Source organism: Amblyomma mixtum, chromosome 2 (assembly GCF_055824585.1).
Source record: "Amblyomma mixtum isolate Tamu chromosome 2, ASM5582458v1, whole genome shotgun sequence".
Taxonomy (NCBI): domain Eukaryota; kingdom Metazoa; phylum Arthropoda; class Arachnida; order Ixodida; family Ixodidae; genus Amblyomma; species Amblyomma mixtum.
Genome location: NC_143013.1, coordinates 99,303,732 through 99,326,967, shown reverse-complemented (window position 1 = coordinate 99,326,967; position 23,236 = coordinate 99,303,732). Strand labels below are relative to the sequence as shown.

The window sequence follows — 23,236 nt, the reverse complement described above, 5'->3', positions numbered from 1 at the left end:
GTGAAAGAAAACCACATCTCCAGAGCAGTTTTTTTTAAGAAATTTACCGACGGGTTGATTGCGATACACATCGTAAACAAGGCAGCATTCCTGAATTCCGCAATGGAATTTTAAGGAAAGAAAATCGTAATGCTCAAGGCTAAAACTCACCTTTGAGATTAATGCTATGCATCTCCGGTTATGACTCCATTCCTTAAAGCCTGCGTGTGGCGGCACATGCAATTATGTACAGTTTCTGCGTGAGACATGAGAGAAAAAGGCATGGAGCAAAAAAAAACAGGAGAGCATGACGTCATAATGTTGAAGCCTAGTCATAAAAAATATAATATAAATATAAATATAAATATAAAATATAGTCATAAAATATAATATAATAAAAATATAAATAAAAAAGCATCATGGCAAATAGGCCCTCACGTGACAAAGCAGCGGTAGTTCTTAGCCACATTTCGGTTTCGCTCTTTCGTTGTGTATCGGAGTACGGGCGTTCACTAAAGAGCACCGCGCGACCCAGGCTGCTTGACAGTCTGGTAACTGTGGAGGGCCTATTTCCCAAGAGTCAGTGCGCAAAAGGGCCCTCGGCAGCGGCGTCAGAGGAGGTTCGCTTGTAGAGGCTGAGCGCGTGACGTCACGCTCGCTCCTAGTTTTTTTTCCTCCATGGAAAGAGGCCTCCGGCACGCAGCAAGCCATCGGGAGCAGCCTATTCACAAAAGCGGCGACTGGCGGCACAGGCTGCGTTGGGCTCATGGCATTTTCCATCGGGCGAGGAGGGTACCGAAATGATTTCTGTCTGGGCTGCTGTAAACCGGTTCCCCTGCCGCTTCCACTGTGCTACCGTTAAGTGCACACAACAGCCCAGCGAGCGATATAGCAACCTCCAGGGAGCCCTCATTGGAAAGGGCTATAGCCAAAGGAAAAGGGCACCAGTTGTTAAACAGGACGGCGTTTGCAAAATACAGAGTTCTCCAAAAACTTGAGTATGAACTGCTGGACAGCAGATTAAAACAAATTAAGCGAGATAACAAATCATGCTACAGCAGTCAAAACTTTCGATCTCAAATTCTAATAAATCAATCCTCTACCGGCTGATAGAGTTGCTGTTGCCCTACCTCTAAGCTGTAGTGCCAAGGGAAAAACCTCGGATGTCTAAACGTGCGCTCCCAACCGCCTTGGCCTTCACCCCATCGACCATCCAGGACTCGGTGTCGCACGTGGTTCGTAATCCTTGTTTCCATTTTTGTAATTCAGTACAGTAGTCGTACAGTAGTGTAAGTCACCGATGCTGTGGGGTTATATTAAGTGTCCAATATTCTATAAGGCTGCCATGTTCTATGCAAGAATATGTCAAGAAGTTGCTAATTATGTAGTCTACAGAAGCCAATCGCCCTCATTCTTGTCTTCGTTATTCAACTAGCCGTCTAAGGAACTAATCAAAGAACATTTATACTGGACCTATCACGACAGTTCGGCATAAGGTTCAACACATTTAGGTATTTTCTCATATTGATAACCGCTCTGTGATAGCCGTACAACACCCAAAACTGAGCTATTTTTCCACAGAAATTGCGCACATAAAGAATACTACTGTAGTTCTTGCTACACTAGTAAATACAAAGAAAAGGCGAACATTAAAAAAGAATGGTTTTTAAAGCGATCAAGATTATACTCTTTTATCCAGGACAAAAAGAAACGTTGTCTTAGCCCGAAGTCTTATTAACCGCGCCCCGAAAGAAGACTCAGCTGCCCCCCTTCCGCACAAGAAACTGAAGCGAGCACAAGTGTAGCTTCCAGACAGTTACGGCCGAACACGTACCGGCACATTAGCGTCTTGCACCTCACATTATACGCACACACATGCACGTTATATGCAGGGAACGTCACACACTGTATCATACTACGTGGGCTTACCAAAGCATTCAGGCCACCCTGAAAATCAATCCCAAACCCACTCCTGAGCACTGGACAGGCGCAATGCCTACCTCAAGCCTAGAGGACCACAAAAAACTCCTGAAAAGGGTGCAGCAAACAGCTATGGCCGTAGGATCCCCTGACTAAGGGTCCCCTCCCTGTTAAGAAAGCGCTAGGATCTTTACTAAAGCAAGTTTATTACCACCCCACCACCACTTTATAAAACTGGCTAACATATCATGAGCCGCAACAACGTTAAATAACTTTACGATTTGGCACTCGATTCAAAGAAAACTCCGAGAACTAGCATCGTCAAAAATTAAGTCGTGATAGTGCATTTCCTGTAGCAAGGCCGTGAGTGTAGATTGAATATGGCAAGTTCAAGTGCGTCAAGTTCGACCTGTGTATTCTTAGTTTCGACAGAAATTTCATTTGGGTACGAATATAAATCGTAAACAGGCCGACTGAGATCCATGGACATGAACGAATAGCTGTATGAGTTAAGTGATGTGGCAGTAGAATGGGAAGTAAAGGAGTGTGAGGTACTGTCTAACTTATTACTTGAATCGAGCATAATGTAACGAAACTTTGTGACGACATGTTTTCAAATGTTTGAGAGCTTACTTTAGTTCTTTCTTTGCTTTTTCTTCATTTTTCAAGCAGGATCTAGTTCGGTGCTCCTGCTAAACATTCCGTCGATGAGACGCAACTACTCATATTCACTACTTAAGCCACCCTAATTTTTTAGACTTCATGTCAGCTGCAGTGGCAAACACGGGAAAATTTCACAGCAGCTCGATTTCACGACAGGCTATATTCACAAAAACACTTGTCATTCCTCGTGTCCAGATAATTAATCTCTTTTGACTGTGTGGTCGCAATCTTTAATTGAAGCTCATTTCGCGCAATTCACGCGATGCAGCAAAGTTATGTTCGTAGCTTTTCATAGCCATGTTTCAACCGATGAAAACTGGATTTATAATATATGACAGCTGGCTTTATATTATGATTACTGCTTTTTTACTCCATTTTTATTTGTGGGAGCCGCCGCGGTGGCTCAGTGATTATGGCGCTCCGCTGCTGACCCGAAAGACGCGGGTTCGTTCCCTGCCGCGGCGGTCGAATTACGATGGAGGCGAAATTCTAGAGGCCCGTGTACTGTGCGATTTCAGTGCCCGTTAAAGAACCCCAGGTGGCCGACATTTCCTGAGCCCTTTACTACGGCGTCTCTCACAGCCTGAGTCGCTTTGGGACGTTAAACCTCATAAACCAACCAACGAACCAATTTTTATGAGTGATTTTATTATCAGAATTTACGCAATCGCTCTGCCTTACTACGTAGTAGCTATGCCTAGAAAACATTTATCAGATCGTCCGTCGTCTCGCCAGCCAATCAGCAGAAATTTCGCATCTTTGCGGATATTTAATGATGATTTCCGATTCAGTGGTAGGAATTCAGTGGTAGGCTTAGCAGCTGGTAGGAAACTCCTACATATTCCTGCATGTGAACAGCGAACAGACACGGCCTCTCACGAGCTGACGCCATCTGTCTCTTCCAAAATTGCTTTTTGTTGCTTCAAGGCCAATTTTAATTACGGTTGCTTGGTGTAGCCGAAAAGCTTGTTGTTTCTTTTCGCAGGACATCTACAAAGTCATCGGAGGTTGGATTGACAAATATGGCGACTTGTTTGGGTGAGTTCGTGATAACTAGAAGTAATCACCGTTATTTGCGTCTAATTTATTTGAATACACTATTAACATATGTGGAGCAAATAATATCCAACACGCTGACGTGAAAGTACTGAAGTTTAAGTCAATATACTATAATGAACAAAAGAGAATGCTCAGAAACGAACAAGAATAGTGAGTACTTGTTTTGTCTCTTAATTGTAACGTCACTTTTGGGGAACCACACAGGCCAACAATACGCCTTCTTCACATGAGTGAAGACTTAGTGCATGTTTTAAATGCAAGCGCCAGAGAGAGAGGAAATCGACGAATCGACTGGTGCGGAAAAAAATATGCTCATATTCCCCATTTGTCTAGTTCTTAGTGGTGGATCATTTTTTTTTCTTGCGGTTGGGCCGAATACGTACAAGAATTCACATGTGGAGGACGGACACTCACTGCTTACACTCCGTTCGCCTCTGTGGCGCAGCTGTTGACGATTGCGGAGAAACCAACCGGGTCATGCTTTTTGCTCAAGCCTCGCGCCGTGATGATGGTAAACGAAAACGGACCAGTTTAATTTTGCGTCGCGCAATGTCTCAGTGTGCTGCCAGCTTTAGCCTTCCAGCACACATCACGACGATCGAAAACCCGGTACAAGCTTCGAACAGCGCCCACTGATATATGGTGTGAGCTGTGCTGGCTGAAGAACGTATGGTTAATGTCGCGTTGAACACCGTCCCCAGGTGACGCGAAAGTGTAGGGTATCGAATGCCTGTCTCCGCCAAAATAAAATAAATTAAGCCTTCATTTCAATTTTATTCTTCCGTCACCACGGCTTTCTAACTGAACTAGAGTACGGCGTTTGTTGTGAAAATTTCTTATTTCACGCATTAGAACCTGTCTGTATAAAAAGTTAGTCCTTGTGGCAGACAGCGGAGTCCGCAGCTCTCAAGAGTTCAGTGACCATTGTGATAAGTGAGCATTGCGAGAGATTGTACAAGAAGAGTACAATTTTTCTTAGATATCCTTATTAGCAACTTCAGCATAATTGAGCTGTTAATATCATTTCCTGTCATGGCGCAGTTTTTACAATGGAGATGTGCCATTCGTCGTGACCATGGACCTGGGCCTAATAGAGGAGGTGTGCGTATATGACTTCAAGAACTTCACTAATCGAGGGGTGAGTGCACCACAATGAGCCCACCAGAGGTACTTGCCCGCCATTGGATGCTTCTTCTGTCGTAAGGGTGACAACACCAATGTCGGGCGGCATGCTCCCTAAGAAAGTGTTTGATCACTAAGAAAGTGTTGTATACGCCTGAAAGGCTTGGTTAACGCGACAATTTTTTAAAGTGCTAACGAAAAGTTATGGGAGCGAACACCGAAAGACAATGATTACAGGGCAACATTATATGTAGCGAAGAGCAGTTGACTGAGGAACTAAGGAATGGGCATGTAAAGCAGTGTACTTTCCACTTGTTTACAATTAAGGTAATAAAAGCTATGCAATAATATTTGCCCGCTGCTGCAGTAAACCTAAAATAGCCAGATTGGTGGGTGTCTAGCGCAGTACTGTTTTTGCGTAATACATTTCTCTTTATCAAATACTTATTGTTTCGAATACTACTCCAAAAGCGCCGTTTTTTTGAAAGGCCCCCTTACTTCGGCTTCTTTTCCTGCGAGCTTCAATGAAAATTCGATTGGCACATGAAGTCTGTACAGCATTAGGCCGCACATTCCATCGAGATGGAGTTGATTACAACAGAGTAGTGCTGATGGGGCGCTCTGAACGACCTAAAATTGAGAACATGTTCGAAGGGTGCCACGCTAGCCACAGATGTGCATGTTCACTACCTACTGTTTTCATGTGCAGAAAAACAGCACCTTTAAAGAGAAAAATATTAAAGGAAGTGCGGCTTACGACCACAAGGAAGGAAGACTTTTCCTAAGTGCCTTGCCTGACAGAAAAATAAAGAACACGAGCCCGCTAAGGTTCCTGTATGGAAATTTCCTACATGGCCTTTTATTGCAATCGGCCCGCCCAAATACTGCCTTAAGAAATGGTTAAACTAAACAAAATTAAACGGCGTGAGGTTTTAGCTTGATCTCACTTTCCTTCAACATCATAGACATAGCCACGTCAGGGCTCTCTGGAAGACGAGACCGTATTGAAGGCATCGAAGGCCATATACGGTGAAGATATAAAGGTGTGGTCTAACGAGTGGTCCCTTCGCGAGAAAAGAAATAATCAACTACAAGAAGCCGTGACCTGCATTAGCCTGTACGTATGGAATGCGGTATCTCCTGTTCACCGGAAAAGGCTCAAATTATACCCATGCACTCGCGTAATACGATAGTAACAGCCGAATCAACATCCGTCTTGACGGATAGGAGATTCCAGAAGTGGCAACACTAAGGATCCTGGGCATGTGGGTATAATACAACAGAGTGGACCCCACGATCTGTTTCCTCTCCAATTCTCCAGACCAAGTGACTCGGGTGATCACACGCGTAGCCAACAAAAGACGAGGTTTCAAGGAACAGCAGGTTATGCAGCAGGTAGAGACTCTGCTGCATAATGCACATGCAGATGGCACTAGGTCCATCTCTGAGAGCATGTACGCGCACCTTGATGGACCTCATAGTCTTCAACACATACCTTTACCTTCAAGAAGCACTCCTCATCGCTCAGAAAGAACGACTTTTACATACGACCACAGATAGGACCTTACTCATACTAGGCTAGCCTGACCGACACGACAAGATTTAAGAGATGGTTGACGTACCGGATGACATATGATCGACCTACACAACCTTTCCATATATAAGAACATACACCGACAATTGCACCGAGGCACAAGGTCTCAGGCGTTAGAAAAGCGGATCGCTGTCCAGAAAGGATACGTCTTCGTAGACGCAGCCAGCTACCCAAGACACAGAGCCATTGTGGCAGCGCCAATCGACTACGCTCACATTAGCCAGCCAGTGTCAACATAAAGGATTACACCTTTGCTGAAGAAGACGAGGCTGTGATTGCTCTTGCAATAGCCGGAGACAACAGGCGAGAAGATTCCTAGTGATCAGCTCGAACTTACGGACGGCGTGTCGGGACTTCCTGAAAGGCAGAACTGCCTAGAAAGCGACACGCGTTCTAACACAAGGTCGCTCAAGCATTGTAAAAAAAAATTCATCATATTGAGACTGGGCACGCTGGCATGGCCAGGAACCACGCTGCGGACGCCATCGCTCGAGGATATACAAACCGAGCGAGGGCTGATGCGTTGGGACTCGAGCCAGTTACCCGAACGCACGGTGATATACCGGAGCACCTTTGAGGACTAAGGAGCGTCTACCCTCCATCCCATAGCATACTAACTAAAGCGCAGTTTGTAAGCTGGAGACAGCTCCAAACAAACCCATGTCCACGCTTATTTATCCCAAGTAAAATACACACCACTATATACAAAACCCGCATACCCATTGTGCGGATAGACAGCCGCACTATTTCACATCACATGGGGATGGAAGCATAACTCAGCTGTTCCAGACCTATATAATGCCATGCCGGAGCAGTGGGAGGCAGCTCCCACCCGTTGCCAGCTGGCAGGAGTCAGTTCCTAGCTGGAACCCGGAGATCATCTTTCACTGGTCGAACGGGCCCAAGCTGCCGTAGCGACCGTAGGAGTCCTAGACTAGGGAATCCACCCATAAAGACTCTCAAGTCTTTAGGGCCAGTGAACAAACATTTTGTCTCTCGTTTTCTGCAAGAGAGTGGAATATGCCCAAGCATAACAAAGGACGATAGGGAGGCGTACAATCTAAAGTAGTGGTAGGTTTTAACGTAGCTGAACCTAGTAGACACACTAAAGGATGTGTTTAGCATGGTTGGCTCACGGGTTTGCTGTGCTGAGCCGTCTGCACGTCTGACGACGATGTTATATTCAGGTTAAGATCTGATCCAGGTTAAGGTAATCTGATCTGTTAGCGCCGCAGGTGGCAGTTGACGAAGACGATGATTTGCAATTCACAGCGCGAGAGTGTTGCAGCTTAACACAAGGTGTGTTCTGATATTGCTTTGATACGGTGGCCAACGAAGCTGTTCCGTTCGTGGCGCCGTTGTGCCGAACCCAATTCTTGGCAATATTTATTTTGTTTCTGCACGGGCTATTGTTATGATAGGTTTGGCCAAGGTCACCCTCACGGTCACCTGCTCATTTGATTAGTGCCCACGTGCAGTAGCCAGGATTTTTGGTGCACGAGGCGGCTGCTCTCAAGGCTAGGCCACGCTGTGGTCAGGTAGCGAATGTGACAGGCCAAAAATTGTGGATTAGATTTTCACTGATTAGGAAAGAAAAGCACGTTATTAAGAACAAGCTTCGATTTCGCTTGAGAACTTCTCAGGTTTCCTCTTTCAGCGATTTCTTGCTAAATTATTTACACCACACACTTTTATTCACTCTTTAGCTGACTATGATGCTGGACAAGCTGCATCCAATCGTAGGCCAGTCGATCATCCACGTCGGCGGTTCCCGCTGGAAGAGCATCCGGAACTCAGTGGCCTCAGGCTTCAGCGCCACGAAATTGAAGCTGGTACGAGTATGTGCGCAGGTGTCCTGAACGCGAGCACCGCAGGTTTACGTTATATGGATTTGGTAGGCAGTCATTGTCAACGTCAGCTCACTTCGCCGACTAAACTAACACACACGTTTTTGAGAGAGAGAGAGGGACTCTAATGAAATACAGAGAATTTAGCCGGCGTTTCAATATCGCTGGCATGCTACTCTGCGTAGGGAGGGGAACTTGGGAGATAGACAGGAGAACAGCGAGGAAGAGGGAAAGGAAAAAAAAAACGAAGATAAAATGCGGCCATGAAATGTGTACTAAGGATGCAACGGCGAGTATTGATGTAACCTATGGAATGATGGAGTGCATAGTCTGGCAAATGGGCTGACGAAGTTCACTGCATGAAGAATGCATGAAGGTAACGTGCAAGTGAATTTAGAGCTTATCGAGATGTCCAGTGTCTTTTAAATATGTAAAAAGAAAGTTCATTGCAAGTCTCTGTTGCCTGAAGCAGGCTAAGGGACCTAAAACTTTGTCCATTATTAGGGGCACTGGGCAGAGCTTTTGCATGCAATGTTCATAGTACGCACGCTCGTTAGCATACGCAGGGCACTCGAGCAGAATATGTTCCACAGTTTCTTTTGAGGCACAGTTGTCACAATGCGGGCTGTTCATTTGTCCAAACGGTAACGCAAGCCGTATGTATATGCAGCATTCAGACGAAGTCGGTGATAATGTGTTTCCAGTTGTCGAGGAATTCTGGGTGAGAGTCTTGATCTAAGATGTGGATCGATTGAGTGAAGAAATTGGTACTGATGTGTCGGCAAACTCCAAAGCCGATACGTTTCTTCGTAAGCAAACCTTTTAGCCATTTGGGACGCATCAGATTTCGTCAAAAAAGTTCGAATGTATCTCCGATGTTCATGGCCCTTACGGGCCGCTTCATCTGCTTTTTCATTAGCCAGAATGCCACAGCGAGTAGGTACCCACTAATCGTTATGCAGTGGCCTGCGGCAATATCTAAGTGATGTATATACCCGATGTCCAGGGAAACTGGCTGGTGATTCGTTTTCTTCAGCAGGTTAGCCAGGATCTGCAGAGATGCTTTTGAATCGGTGAAGATAACCCAACGGCCGGCGGTTCGGCGCAGTATGTAAGAAACAGCTTCCTTAATGCCGTGAAGCTCAGCTGTCGTAGAGGATGTCCTCCGCTGCAGCCGGTAAGAAAGAGCATGGCCTGTTGAGGGCATATAAAGGCCACAAGAAAAAGTTTCTTTAGTAGTTGAACCATCGGTGAAGATATGGGTGTGCTGCGTATATTCGTCGATTAAGTAGGCGAGAGTAGCTTGCAGAAGCGCTGCCTGTGGCATGCGGCTCTTTGCATGCACACCTGGAACAGACTTCTTTACCTTTAGAGGAGAGATTGTCCATGGAGGAAAGGCCAGAGGTAGTAGTTTCTGTGGCTGATTAATAGTAGGAAGGGGCAGGAGCTGCACTGCCTGGCCAAAGCTAGAGTTGCTGTAAGTTAGGTGGACACGGTGTAGGAAGTGCGTCTTCCCTTGCAGGACATGGCGGAGATGGGTACGCATAGTTTCCTGGGCGGCAATCACCTCTAGTGGGAGACATCCTGCCTCCGCTACTGTTCCTGATGCAGAGGAACCCTTTGGGAGGCCAAGACATATTCGCCGGCAGTTGTTCCGTGCGGCATTGAGAGTCTTATTGCTTGATGTAGATAATCTTTGAAGCACTGGTAGACAGTAGCGCAAGGTTCCTTCAACGTAGGCTTTTTCAAGCAGAAGCATTGATCGACAGTTGCTACCCCACCTTGTTCCCGCCATGAACCTGAACACTTGCAATGCTGCAGTAATCCTCTCTCGGAGGTTTTTGATCTGAGGTGACCATGACAGATTATAGTCGATTACGACACCCAGGAATCGCTGAGATCGTACATATGGCAGCGATCGTCCGCCTAGGAGCAGCGGATATCGGGTCATCGTTTTTCTTGTAAACGCCATTGCAACACTCTTTTCTGGCGAGAGACGAAGGCCTGTGGAAGCTAGGTACATCGAAATGTGCAATAGCGCTCTCTGAAGCCGTTCTTGGGTAATATAGCGCGAACGTGATGCGGTCCAGATGCAGATATCATCAGCATAAATTGTTATTCGGACCCCTCGCGGAAGGTGTCTTCTTATTGAATAAGGACAATATTGAACAGGAGAGGGCTGAGCACCGCTCCCTGTGATATGCCCCTCTCCACTGCGTGAAAGCGTGTTGGACCGTTTGGAGTGGTCATAAAAATTTGCGGTTCTTTTAAATAATGCCCAATCCACTTGTATAGCCTACACTAAGTTCTCTTTACAAGTGTGAACTAAAAGAATCATTCGCTGGAGACTAAATGTGGAGTAATTGCAAGGGACGGCAGCAAGAGATTTAGCGCCTATACCGGCTGTTTCTCTTTGGCCAATCTGAAGTACACCTCGCCATAAATTACATGCATGAAACATAACGAAAGATTAAAAATGACAATTTTGGGAAGAGAAGACCGCTAACAATGTAGTGTTTACAAGCAAGTCCCAGCAAGACGAGGGCGAGCACCATTTCGACTCTTTATTGTTATTAAAATTCCAGTTGATGCCACTAATTGAACAGGATGTTCAAATACTACTAGAGGTCCTCGAAGACCACGCCACATCGGGCGTCGAAGTGGACATGCTGAAGAAGTTCGAGCAGCTTTCGATGGATTTCATAGCTCGCGGGTCTTTCGGCATCGACGAGAGGTTCCAGGGCAGGCCTGACCACCCGTTTGCAGTCATGGCCAGGTCAGCTTGCAGCAAGCTCATGGCTGGTCGTCTGCACATGGTTGCCCGTGAGTAAGCACTCTGTCGTAATCTATACATATGCTAAAAAAAGAGTTGGTCTCAGTCATTACTCTCATGCGCAGGGAGAGACATTGCCGATGAGTGCAACACCTCAACACAAAAGAGTTCGATAAGTTCGATATATAGTGTTGATGATATTGAACTCGTGCCCCCGCACAGAGAACGCTGTAACCACCGTAGTGTCCGTATTTCGCGACCTTGGTGCTGTGTGAAGGCCGGCATCGGAGCAGCGCGGCTTGGCACCTGAGGCATTTTAGCACAAACACCAATACCTTTGGAAACTTTGGGAACGATTGAAAGCGCTTTTAAGGAAGAGACTGTCGTTTTGAAGTGAGGTGTAGTGAGCAGGTTTCCGGCAATGAATTATTTCTGAATAACGCGAAATTTTATTCCATTTATTATCTTATGTCAGCATGGGTGAAAAGCTTCAAAGCAGCAAGCAGAAAAGCTTAGAAACGAAAAGATTCCTTCGCGAACTACATTTTCCTGGCAAAGAACAAAAAGAATTGGACAGGACGCTTAAGCTTCGACATAAGCCATAAGGCAGGTGAACCCTTTTCATTAGACTCGACGTTTCTGTGCCTTAAGGTGAGTATCAGCAAAAGACACATGTTGTATACTTTTCTTTTGAGGAATATTGGCAAATTGCTGTTCATGATCTGAGAGAACCTGCCATGTGCACTGCACCCCATTGTTATTTTCTCGTCACTTCCCTCTTATGTTTCGGATCAGCGGTCACTACCTGCCCTGAGTAGCCATTAAGGCCAAAGCCTTTAATGGCTCATACTGTCGGCCAAAAATCAGTCCACTATAGCCGTCAATGAAACTGATGGCGTCATCGGTGGTTCCAATTGCGCATGCGCTTGGGGCCTGATAACTTCGAGCCACATATAATAGAATTCATCGAAGGTACATCAGCAGAATGACAGAGCCAGTTGCATCAGTAGAATGATAAGATTTGGCAACTGGAGCGTAGTCTTTCATTCGCAATTAGCGTACAGTGAGCAACTGAGGCAGTAAAAATCGGTGCAGAAAGGCTTTCGCCTCGCGCATTTTAGATCGTCAAAGTGCCCCCCTAATTTTTACCACTTCCAGCACATAGCTACCAATTGTGAACTGCTGTTTCCTTGCGAGAATGTTCGAGAATTCGGTTTTCTGCATGTTAATGTTAGACTCCCTGTTCAGGTGAACCTCTCCTTTTTTCTCTTCTTTGTCTACTTGTACTCGATGAGCTGGTTGTTGTGACAGTTTTTCTTTTTCCACTTAGAAAGCACATGAGCAGGCGATGACAACGACGGTGTGTAGGCCAGTTCCACGCGCCGCGTTGTTTTTCACCTTTAGATGGCCTGCAGGTCCGCTAGTTCAGTGAGCGAGTTGGGTACACCTAAGAAGCCAGGAAGCTAGGCCTGGCGAAGAATAAGGTTATTCACCTTGAACTGCCGTTGTTTCAGACTTCTGGTAAATTTTTCTTTTGTTTACGGCAGGTAAATTTTCTGTAAAAGAGAAAATAAAGCTGGGTAGCAATACGCATGAATTTACGAGTACCTCCTTCCCGACTTCATTCCTTTTAGAGTGCACCACCTGTTTTGGATCGCTGATGAAGCCATTGAGCTGGTTTTCACTTATTATGGCGGACGTCGACATGATGTCGAGGCAGGTGGCGAAGGTTATTGAGATCAGGAAGAGGGACCCTTCGGTATGTTTTTTTTATGGCTACACGCGAGTGCTCTATTTAAATGGCATATGATTGGCAATAAATCAACTTTGCTTTGGCCCAAAAAAAAACTGGGGCGGGGGGGGGGGGGGGGGGGTTTAACTCAAGCTCCAAGCATGGAATACGAGCTGTCTGTACATTGGTTGTAAAAAAGGACATGGGAAAGAAAAGCAGATTTATCCGCTTAAAATGGTAGGTGGAGATCAGAACCGCGGAAGAAAGAAGACTTCTCTGGCTTGCCTCTGCATTTAATGGCCCTGAATAACCAGCACATGCAACAGGCCGCCACTCACCCCACTACTAAAAGGAAAGACGGCGCTGAGTTCTAAAACTTGCTAACTTTCGTAAATCTTTTTTTTTTGTGGTCGTTTTCTCTGAGGCTTCAAATCTGTACAGCCGAAGTGAAATAAACTAAAGAATGCTAATGCTTTTCCAAATTTATTTAGTATTTAACGCGCTTTCATTTCAACCGGTAATAAAAAGCCTTCATCGTACATCAAATAAAAACTTACGAATTAGACGGCAGTTGCCACAGTGTACATTTTGGCAACAAAGTTTTCGCCACAAGCACTATACCTGATGACCTATTCTAAAAATTTCTTTAAATATTAAAAAACCACAAAATGCAAAAATAGTTTGAGTAACTAGATAACAACATGGTTGAAGTGGCCTCCACTTATCTTTCCTCGGTATATTTTAATGTTTGGCTGTACTAGCTTGGACATACAAAAAGTAAAATGCATATAAAAAGACAGCATGCAAATATTATCTTCTCACGAGACTGCTTCGAAAATAATCTCGGTTATAACTGGTCTTACCCTTCTCTTGCTCTCTTTCATTTGTGCTGCCGAACACAATGCCACCAAGGCAGTCGTCGCGCTTAACACCCTGTGGCACCTTAGTGTTTTTCTAATTCTGGTTGTCACGGCAGTGTGCAAGAAATGCTTCGATATCCGTTAAGACCACGAATTCGTTACCAGAGAATACCTGCAACCGCAAAAATATTGCAAGCACTTTTTAAGTGATTCCACAATGCTTCATTCTTTCAAACTTTGATTCCTTCCATATGTGCTTGCCTGTTCGAATTTCCTTTGCAGGCCCGAAAGCCGGATATTCTTCAAAACCTTCTAGATGCAGAATACGTTGAACGCAAAAAAAAGCAGTGAGGATGGCCCAGGGGCATGTGGTGAGATTTGAATTTTTGTGGTTCTTATGCTAACAATCTGGTCACAAATTTGCATGCACTCAGAATAAGTGCTATAGTGGACCTGGCTACAGCTCCAGCCTCCGCCTCGGTCTGAGCACTTGTCTTTCACAAACTGTAACTCTCTTGATGACGCAAAGCATGTAAACCCTTTGATGCTTATTCAGCTCTAACTCCATAATATATCATGGAAGGCTGCCCCTCCATGCGGCTAGATAGAATATCAGATTGGCAAATATTTCGATCAACTGTCATGAGAAATTTCTATATGGACAGCTAGGTGACGGTAGCGTAACATCGCCTGAAAAAAGTTGGGTCACTGCTTTGGTTTAAAATATCTACTGCACCCTTCACCAGTCCGGCTGGCCTATTCGCGGGGAATAATATGCCGTGATTAATATACAGTGAGATCGTAACTCTCGCTTTTAGCTGCTGTTTTCACTCTGCATCTGCTAGGATTCTCGTTTTCAGGAGCCTGGAGTAGGGCACTGAAACGCCGCAAGTACCCTCATAAACAGGCCACCTTCAACCTTGTCACTGATGAAAGTGTGGCGCTTGGAGTCGTGAGCACAGGGGATGTTCACGAGCAGGATTAACCGAAAGCCCTTCATTTATGAGGGTAAACGAAATATTTAGTACATGCTTGCTACTGCTGTTAAAGTTATAGCTTTCAATAGAAAACATAATAGACATCAGCAAAAGCTCATTTTATTCGTACATACTGCACCTCTGAAGAGGCTGTCGCATTAGTGGACACAAGAAAAACGCTGTAGATAAAACAAAAGTGTAGGACGTGGCGGCAAAAAATTTAAACACCAAAGTATAGAACACAGGGAACACTACGCAAATTGGGCGGTTGGTGAAACGGTAAATGAAGAGATTATCTATTATTTACGGCATGCATAAATCTGTCTATTGGGAGGGAACGCACTGAACAAGGCAATGTATTTCAATGTGCAATGATACGCAGAAAGAAACCATAAACACAGTGCGAGGAGAGTATGGTGAGGAAAAAAGATTGTGATAACTTCTTGATGAAGTTACGGCATTTGTTATGTACCAGCTCTCCCTTGAGAGTCGGTATTGCGTATGGTGGACACAGTGTACAAATTTAGCGGTTCCATTTGCCGGCGAGTGCAAGCTTACTAAATGGAAATAATTTGAGCGCAGAAGAGGGCGAGACCGAAGGCTATAGAAATTATGAGAATTTATGAGACCGAAGGCTATAGAAATAATCAAACACAATGCAAATAAAAATGTATTTTCCAGAAGCACCTAGGGATGGGCAATGAATACTGGGGACATTAAATTCCCCCATGCACACGAAGCTGGAGCCACCGAAGTTTTCTTCAGACATGAACTGACAAAGATTAAACAAGTTGTCGATAAGCGATACAGGCGGGCGATAAAAGGCATGAATAGCAATAAAACACTTCTAGGCAAAAGACCAACCTTAAGATCTGATCAGATAAGCAGGGGAATGCCCTCCCCCCCCGCCCCCCCCCCCTTTACTTGTTCGTCTACCGGCCGAAATGCGGTATAACTAGGAGGATTGGTGCAAACAACATGAGGTGAATATACAGAAATGAGCGAGAGTAGAGTGATAAATCAACTGACGACGCTTCTTGCATTAAATTAGGTTGGTTGTCATTTTCCTTGGAATTACGAGTGACTTATTCAGAAGGGTTGGTGAGTGGAAAGATCCTCGATGAAGTTGACTTCCAAGCTGTTGGCGAAGATGATAAATGCACATGTTGCACAGAAGGGCTATCTGCCTTATTTAGTGTAAAACAAAGCTTAATCAAAGAACTTCAAGCGCAATTTCAATAAACAAATTGGCATAATGCAGCTGTACACGAGAACTGTTACCACGAACAGAAGCCGAACCCTGCCCCAGCTTTGTCGTACAGAGCGCACCCTAGGCGGAACGTTCTGCGTAATATAACTTAGACCCTTTTAGTTTTGAGACAACCTTCAATAGATTGATTTTAGCGGATATCAAGAAATTTAAGTCCAACTGGACGAACTAGACCATGGCGTCCTTTGCCTATCATGTATAAATGTTCGATCTGAGGGCGTTCAATACTCAGTTATTTATGAACGCACTTAGCAATCAATGTAGCCGAAGATCTTACCTCGGCAGTCGCGTTTCTTAGCTATTGATATTTGATGTCGGTAAAAACGTTCTCCAGTGGTTTTCTAAGGAAGTATTAACTGCTTGATGAAAGCATTGATCAACTTTAAAACAAGAAATTTTGCGGCGCATCACACGTGTGAGCTGTTATTGTATTATTTTGATAGCATTACCTTAGAATATTGCATAGCTGCCTCACAATTAAAATTTGTCCAAAAATCCAGGACTTGTATACGACCAGCTTTCATTTTGTGATGCTTATACGAAGCATTATGAAATGAACAAATTGCATCGTTGTTTCATAGTAAGTTGCGTCGATAGTTTTACACACAATTGCCCTCGTGCTTCATAGGCAACTAAAGCCGTGGTTTCTGGAAGATCATTTCGCAGCCACTGCTGTGGCTCAGTGGTTATGGTGCTCGGCTGCTGTCCCGAAAGACGCGGGTTCAATCCCGGCCGCGGCGGATGAATTTTAATGGAGGCAGAATTCTAGAAGTCAGCCTACTATGCGATTTCAGTGCGCATTAAAGAGCCCCAGGTGGTGGAAATTTCCTGGATGGTGTTCCTCGTAGCCTGAGTTGCTTTGGAACGTTAAGTCCCCATAAACTATTTCTTTTGTCAACTAACTACTGTTGAGGTTTCACGTCGTTTTCGGGATAGAAACTCTCCTAATTAAACTTTCAAAATAATGACAGATCTTACACTACGAACAAAATGTACATAACTTTTAAAAGAACGGTTTTCATTCATAGCAAAAGTCACGTCAAGAATATACGGTAAGCTGGCTTATTTAGTTTAATATTGTGAAATACACTTGTCAGAGAAAGATTGTCTTTCATATCTCAGCAGCTCCTTTGTAAAGCAGAATGCACTTTCATTCGGATCGTTTGGACATTGTACCGAGCGATCTTACCGACTGCTGCGGCGTTAGCATGGTGTACTGATTTCCTTCCTTTATACTAGGAATGGGGAACTCCAGGCCACTAAGCATAGAAGAAGTGATGACAAGCGCTGCTACACTCTTCGTTGCCGGGTAAGAATCAAGACGGACACACATACCCATGTACGCACGCAAATGCACACAAAAACACAAAAAGATATTTTACGGGTACATTTCATTTACAGGGGTTGCTTCAAGAACGAGCTGCGGTGGCACATGAGCTAAGACTTCCAACTGCTGAACACTCTCATGTGATAGGGTCCTAGCACAGGCGGCCGCATTTCCAACGCGTTTTGCGATGTCACTGAGTTACCACATTACCCAAAACACATTACCCAAAACTGCTATCAGTACTTAATGGTGCTAGCTTGTGAAGACTGTGCTTGTAGGAAACTTCATGGAAAGCTTTCGAGGAATATAAAAAATACATTAGCCATAAGACGAATGGTCTGAAATTTACAGTATTTTGTGCGTGAAGGCAATAAGCTGAGTTTCACACTAACATGATTTCATAAAGCCTTGTGGAGACGTGGTGAGAAATGAATGGGACCAATATACGTAGCGTATTTATGATTCTGCGAAGGCCAAGTATAGATCCACGTCCAAAGCGGAGAAGTTAATATAATCTTGATGACTCTGTTAACATGATGCGTGTGCTGCTCTCTCGCCAGGACACGCCAGCGGTACTAAATGGCCGGCAGTTTTTGTCCCGCTCACTCCACTGCTTGCAGCTGTTCAAAAGTTGGGGCAATGGCTACGCCAGCCGCATTTTTCCGAGATTCAGAGGATGTATAAGTTTTCATCCTCACTTTCTGCCCACATGTTTCACGACAGAACGCCTCCTCTAAGAATTCCTTGTCTTCGACGATGAAGGGCAGGCCCCGTGCTATATCGTAGCGGTAGCGTTCGGCAGCCCTTAAAGCACACAAGGCACTCTTGCACACTTATGCGTGTCTTGGTGTCCTTACCTGCTACACGAATTCTCGTTCCTCTCTTCGACACCCCATCTTATCTTTCCGTTGTGCATGGTAGCTAACCAAAGCACCCTTCCGGCTAACCTCCCTGCTATCCCCTTTCTCTCCCTTCCTGACACCTTTGTCGCACCTCAACGCAGGTACGAAACAACAGCGACGGCTCTGAGCTACTTGGCATATTTCCTCGCCAAGTACCCGGACGTCCAAGAAAAGGTGCGCCGAGAGATTGACGACGTCGTCGGAAATCAAGTAAGCGAATGAAAGTGTGCTCTTGCCTCAGTGAGAATCGCTGTCGCTGGCACTGGACAAAATGCTCAGTTCACCGGTCCTTAATTAACGCTTGTCTGGGGGCTGCAGTAATTGAGTCGGTTAGCTGACAAAGGTCCGTTATGGCAGCCTTTCGCCCGTAAAGAGAGAGCGCGCCCGTCGTTTCCTTAGGTGCACAACTCTCATACATTTGGGCGCACGTCGAGCACTGGGATTATTTCGTCCTAATTAAGGTTCGAAGCCATCCCTTCCGGGCCGGTACGGTACCTTTCTGTAGGGCGGTGTTTTTCGAAATTAAATGATCCAATTTTTCCTTCCTTTTATACAAAAGTGCATAAAACGGCGTGAGGAAAAGCCGCATCTGGTGAACTTGAGAGGCGCGCTAACCCAGCCGCTTAGGCAGCAACAGAGATAATGTTCAGGATGGTCGCAAAAAAATTAGGTCCTGAAAAATGTAATACCCAAAAAGAAAAATTTCCGCTACATCTCAGAGATTGAGGACTACATCAGCTGAATTTCATAATTAAAGCAAGCATGTATATTTATACCATTAATTTCATAGGTATGTACTTCGGAATTAAAGTGGAATGTAACAAGTTTCTTATTTACCGCAGTTCAGGCGAGTAGCATGGCACAACCAATTTTCTAAGATATCACAGAGAATAATGCATTACTTAACGTTGCAATTCTGCTGGACTTCATAGATTAGGTATACTTTTCTTCGTCTCAGATTTTACGTTAATTCTTCATGGATATATGTATAGATAGAGTAATTTATTATTTGAAACTGACACAAGCCGTTTGTGCTAAAACATCTACTCACTATAATTTTGTGGAACGTAAATCTTGTTTAGTAAATGAATGCGCTGCTACTTACACAGAAGTGCTGTTCCTTGTACACTTTGGCACTAAATAAGGTTTTTTTTATAAAGGAAAGTGTTACACCAGCAAACAGGGATACGATTTCAAAAAACACCTAATTTCGACATGATTTATAAAAAAAAAATAATTGCACCTGATACCTTTACTTGGGCTAGTTTTCTTGCTAAATAAATTATGTAGAGTTGCAAGATGATATAAATGAGTACACACCAAAGCATAGACAATGGTCTTTATTTTCTGTGCTGCACGAATTTAGCGCAATATAGTTATGTGGAATAAATGCAATGCGTTCCGGCCTGAAAACTGCAACTTTAGTTTTATTTTTTTATAAGCAAGCAATTTTACAGCAGCCTTACCAGCGTTCTTGGAGCACTATTGCATGTTACCTTCATTCACCCCTTTGGGCCATTCTTACACAATATTGTATGTTGAGATGATGTGTGATACTTTAGTACCAGTCGAAATTATTATTATCAGCGCATATTACGAATTCAATGTCAGAGTTATTGTTTCAATGCAATTTATGCCTCAGTTAAATAATATGGTTACCATTTTTTTCCTCGTGGTGCACCGCAATTGGAAGGTTTCATGACCGATCGTTCAATACTTATGTGCATTTTTTCTTTGCTGTCTCATAAAGCTGATTTGACAACAGTGCTGCTTCCCTAAGAAATGCCTTTAGGTTCTAGTTTTTTTTACTAACATATGATTTACTGTGCTAAAGCCTTGAAAATGTGTATGAGCAAAGCAATTACATTACATTTATTTTAAAACTATTCTATAATGTACTACTTTGTGGAGTAAAAGCTTACTGTTTTAATCTCTTTTTGCTGAAGCGAAGCGGATATTGCTTGAACAAAATAACTCTTACCAATGAATCTCGACACCAGGGAGTAAAGAATTATTTCAAAAGTATTCAAAAACACATGTATTGAAATTGGTTGATACTGTTCCAATGCAGTTCTCTCTGCCACTCAAAATATGACAGCCTTTCATGTACTTATGAATGAAGCCAACAGTCATCAAATCTAAGAAGCATAGCGGAATATTTCGATATTTCTAAATATCTGGCGTTGATCAATGAAAAACAGGTAGTGTAATTATTATATCTTCGAAAGGTTATTGGTTACAAAGAATTTTCCATCCGGTGCTATAACTACGGAGCTAGTGCAGCGGCTGTCCAATCCGATACTTTCGGCTGTAACTATATGCATTTGCCCAAAACTTGACAATAGTAGCTAGGCAGTCTTTATCACTATCGTTTTTTTTTCAAATTCTCGCTTGGAGATGCGGATAAAATGCGGGAAGTCGCCCTTAATAGAAGAAGATATCGCACCATTTTCAGTTAGTGATAGTGTATTGGTAATACGACTGTCAAGTAGCGATATAAATTCGGCAGTAACTATCGTTGGCCGCAATATATTGCCACTGCGTCCATTTTAATATCAGTTTGCTTAAATCTGTAGCTGTTTGGCTATTATTGCAAATGTTTGTATTACAATCACCCACTATCTTTTTTGGCCATTCAAAGAAATCTGGGGCCTATATTTTTTGCTTTGGTTCATGATTACTTTAGATAAACCTATCTCATATACTTTACCAGATCATCAAATTCTGCGAGTAGAAATTAAAAGTTTTTCGTATTTATAGCCCCACTATTCATACCTCTCGCTTAGGAGGTTTAAACAACTATGTTCACAGCATTCTAGAAAAACACAGAAACTGCTGCGGTGTTTCAAGCGAGAGCGGTCTCTCAAAGAGATCCGATTTTTTTTTTACATTTCATATCAGGGAAGCCTAGAATTCGACCCAATCATGAAAAATCTGAACTACTTGGACCAGGTAATCAACGAGACGCTGCGGCTGTACCCGCCTGGCCTCACGTAAGCTTCCTCTGAACTTTACTGGTTGCTGCTTTTTTAAGGATCGCACACGTTGTGTAGATACATTTTGACCAACTGCTTTTGCAAATACGTTTGCTACGTTTTCTCACAGAGAGCGTCTAGTTAAAGGGATTGCGCGGAGTGATGTTATGGTTGTACACACGGTCCGCCTAAAGTTGGTAAAATGGCTACCTTAAAAGAGCCCACTGTCTCACCAAAACCGGTGCATGCATATGGGTGGCTTTGTTCAGCTCTAAAGGGTCACAGTGAACCAAGCAGTTGGAAGTATGCAAGCTTTCGGCATTAGTTCTCTGGTCAGCTAAGAGTACCTCTGTGTTCTTCCGCACTACGTGAGTAATATGAGTCGAAGAAATCTCACATGGCAGCGTTTGTTCTGACAGAGGCTATTTTTTGTTTTACTGGGAATCACACAACTTTTTGGTAATTACTAAAAAGACCGTTGTGGAAGTATAATGCAAATAAATAGATTAGTAGCACTCATTAAGGGTCATCTGAAACGCAGCAGGAGAGCCAAAACATGGTCGAGCGCTCTTTAGGCTTGATGCCGCTCATAGCTGTGTGTGGGTGCATGCGTTTATACCTCGCAATTTCTTTAAAAACGCACAACATCTAAAAGTTAATTGGGGGGGGGGCGACTTTATTTTGCAATAGAATGGCTGCGTTCATGCATTTCGTTTATGCTGGCAACAAGGATACCGTTTAACACCTGCGCCAACAGCACATACCCCATCATTCTGGAAGAATGTGGAACTTTTTGTCCATTGCCGCGCAGATTCAGAACACATGTGGTCGCATCCCGTGTCACAGAGAAACTGGTAGAAGCGAAGCCAGAGCCTTTGAGCGTGTACACATTAATTGCTCTATGCTTCGCAGCACTATAAACAAATAATGAATAGCAATGCAAAAATTGCTGCGTGGAAAAAGATTCAGTGCAGTCGTGCGACTGAAGTCACGAAGTGCATTCCACTGGGTTGGTTTTGCAGCGACGCGAAGGGCGTGCTTTCTAGGAGGAGGACGAGGAAGGGACTTGATTGGGAAAATTTATTTGCCCAACAGAAAGTGGAGTATTTTATGCTCCCGCATAGACGGCATTGAAGAAGTTTTGACTCTTGGCGGCCTCTTCGGCCAGTCATCTTCCGCAAAATTATTAAGCGGGCTCTGAGCCTCCCCGTGAACACCTCCAACAAGCGCCTCCTGGGGCTGGGAATGGCGAATACATTTCGGGAGCTCCGGGAAGCCCACTTGACCAATCAATACACACGTCTCTCAAAGACATCGTCCGGTCGCCGCCTCCTTGCCCGACTGCACATCCAACACTCCACTCTTATGGAAGAGCCCGTACGTATTCCATCCCAGTGGAGATGCGCCCTCCACGTGCGCCCTCCTCCCGTGAACATGAACCGTAAGACCATAATGGCCGGCGCCTGGCGCAGGCGGAAGCCCTGGCCATCCACTATGGATCGAAACCCTGCTTATTCTACGTGGATGCCTCCGGCCCCCACCATGGGTGTTGGTACACGGCCGCAGTCGTCCACAAATCCAAAACAGCGAACGACCTTACTTTCCGAGCCCGTGACATAACACACGCGGAGGAGGTCGCTATTGCGGTGGCTGCATCTGATTCCAATTCAAAAACAATTATTTCCGACTCGCGAGGGGCATGTCGGAACATCGAGCAGGGCTGGGTACCATATCTAGCCTACCGCATTCTCCAAAACAGCGTCTACACCGGGGACCCCGCGCACCGGCTTATCGTTTGGGTTCCTGCTCACATGGGCCTTGCGGGAAATGCGGCAGCTGACGCCGCCCGCGCGCTCTCTCACCGGACATTCCCCTCCGACCCCGACGATCAGGACCTCGAATTCACTCCCGCTTACTCCTTTAAATACATTGTTTTACTTTATCAATCTGGCCACGGTCTTTATCCCCGCCCGTGTAAAGGTCTCTCAAAGGCGGAGGAGCGGCTTCTGCTTCGCCTGTATACCAATACTTTGAAGTGCCCGGCAGCTCTCAAACACTTTGTCCCTTCTTTCTCGAGCAGCTGTCCGCACTGTGCGGAGAAGTCTTCGGACATTTACCACATGGTGTGGGCCTGCGCCTCCAACCCTGCTTTCCCCCCTCACCCCAACCCAATCCAGGAGGACTGGGAGGCGACCCTGCTCGGCTGCTCTGACCTACAAGCCCAATGGGCCTTGGT

The 23,236-nt window shown here is 44.7% G+C and overlaps 1 protein-coding gene across 1 annotated transcript in view; it reads left to right on the top strand.

Moving 5' to 3' along the window:
• LOC149360259 (cytochrome P450 3A14-like) overlaps positions 1 to 23,236 on the top strand; it is a 43,260-nt gene that overhangs the window by 9,799 nt on the left and 10,225 nt on the right. Inside the window, exons 3-12 of the mRNA XM_089567820.1 lie at positions 3,548 to 3,600; positions 4,663 to 4,759; positions 8,044 to 8,169; positions 10,770 to 11,007; positions 12,592 to 12,716; positions 13,832 to 13,896; positions 16,603 to 16,640; positions 17,036 to 17,105; positions 18,127 to 18,235; positions 20,927 to 21,018. Coding sequence (XP_089423946.1) covers positions 3,548 to 3,600; positions 4,663 to 4,759; positions 8,044 to 8,169; positions 10,770 to 11,007; positions 12,592 to 12,716; positions 13,832 to 13,896; positions 16,603 to 16,640; positions 17,036 to 17,105; positions 18,127 to 18,235; positions 20,927 to 21,018 — 1,013 coding nt within the window. The remainder of the gene's footprint in view (positions 1 to 3,547; positions 3,601 to 4,662; positions 4,760 to 8,043; positions 8,170 to 10,769; positions 11,008 to 12,591; positions 12,717 to 13,831; positions 13,897 to 16,602; positions 16,641 to 17,035; positions 17,106 to 18,126; positions 18,236 to 20,926; positions 21,019 to 23,236) is intronic.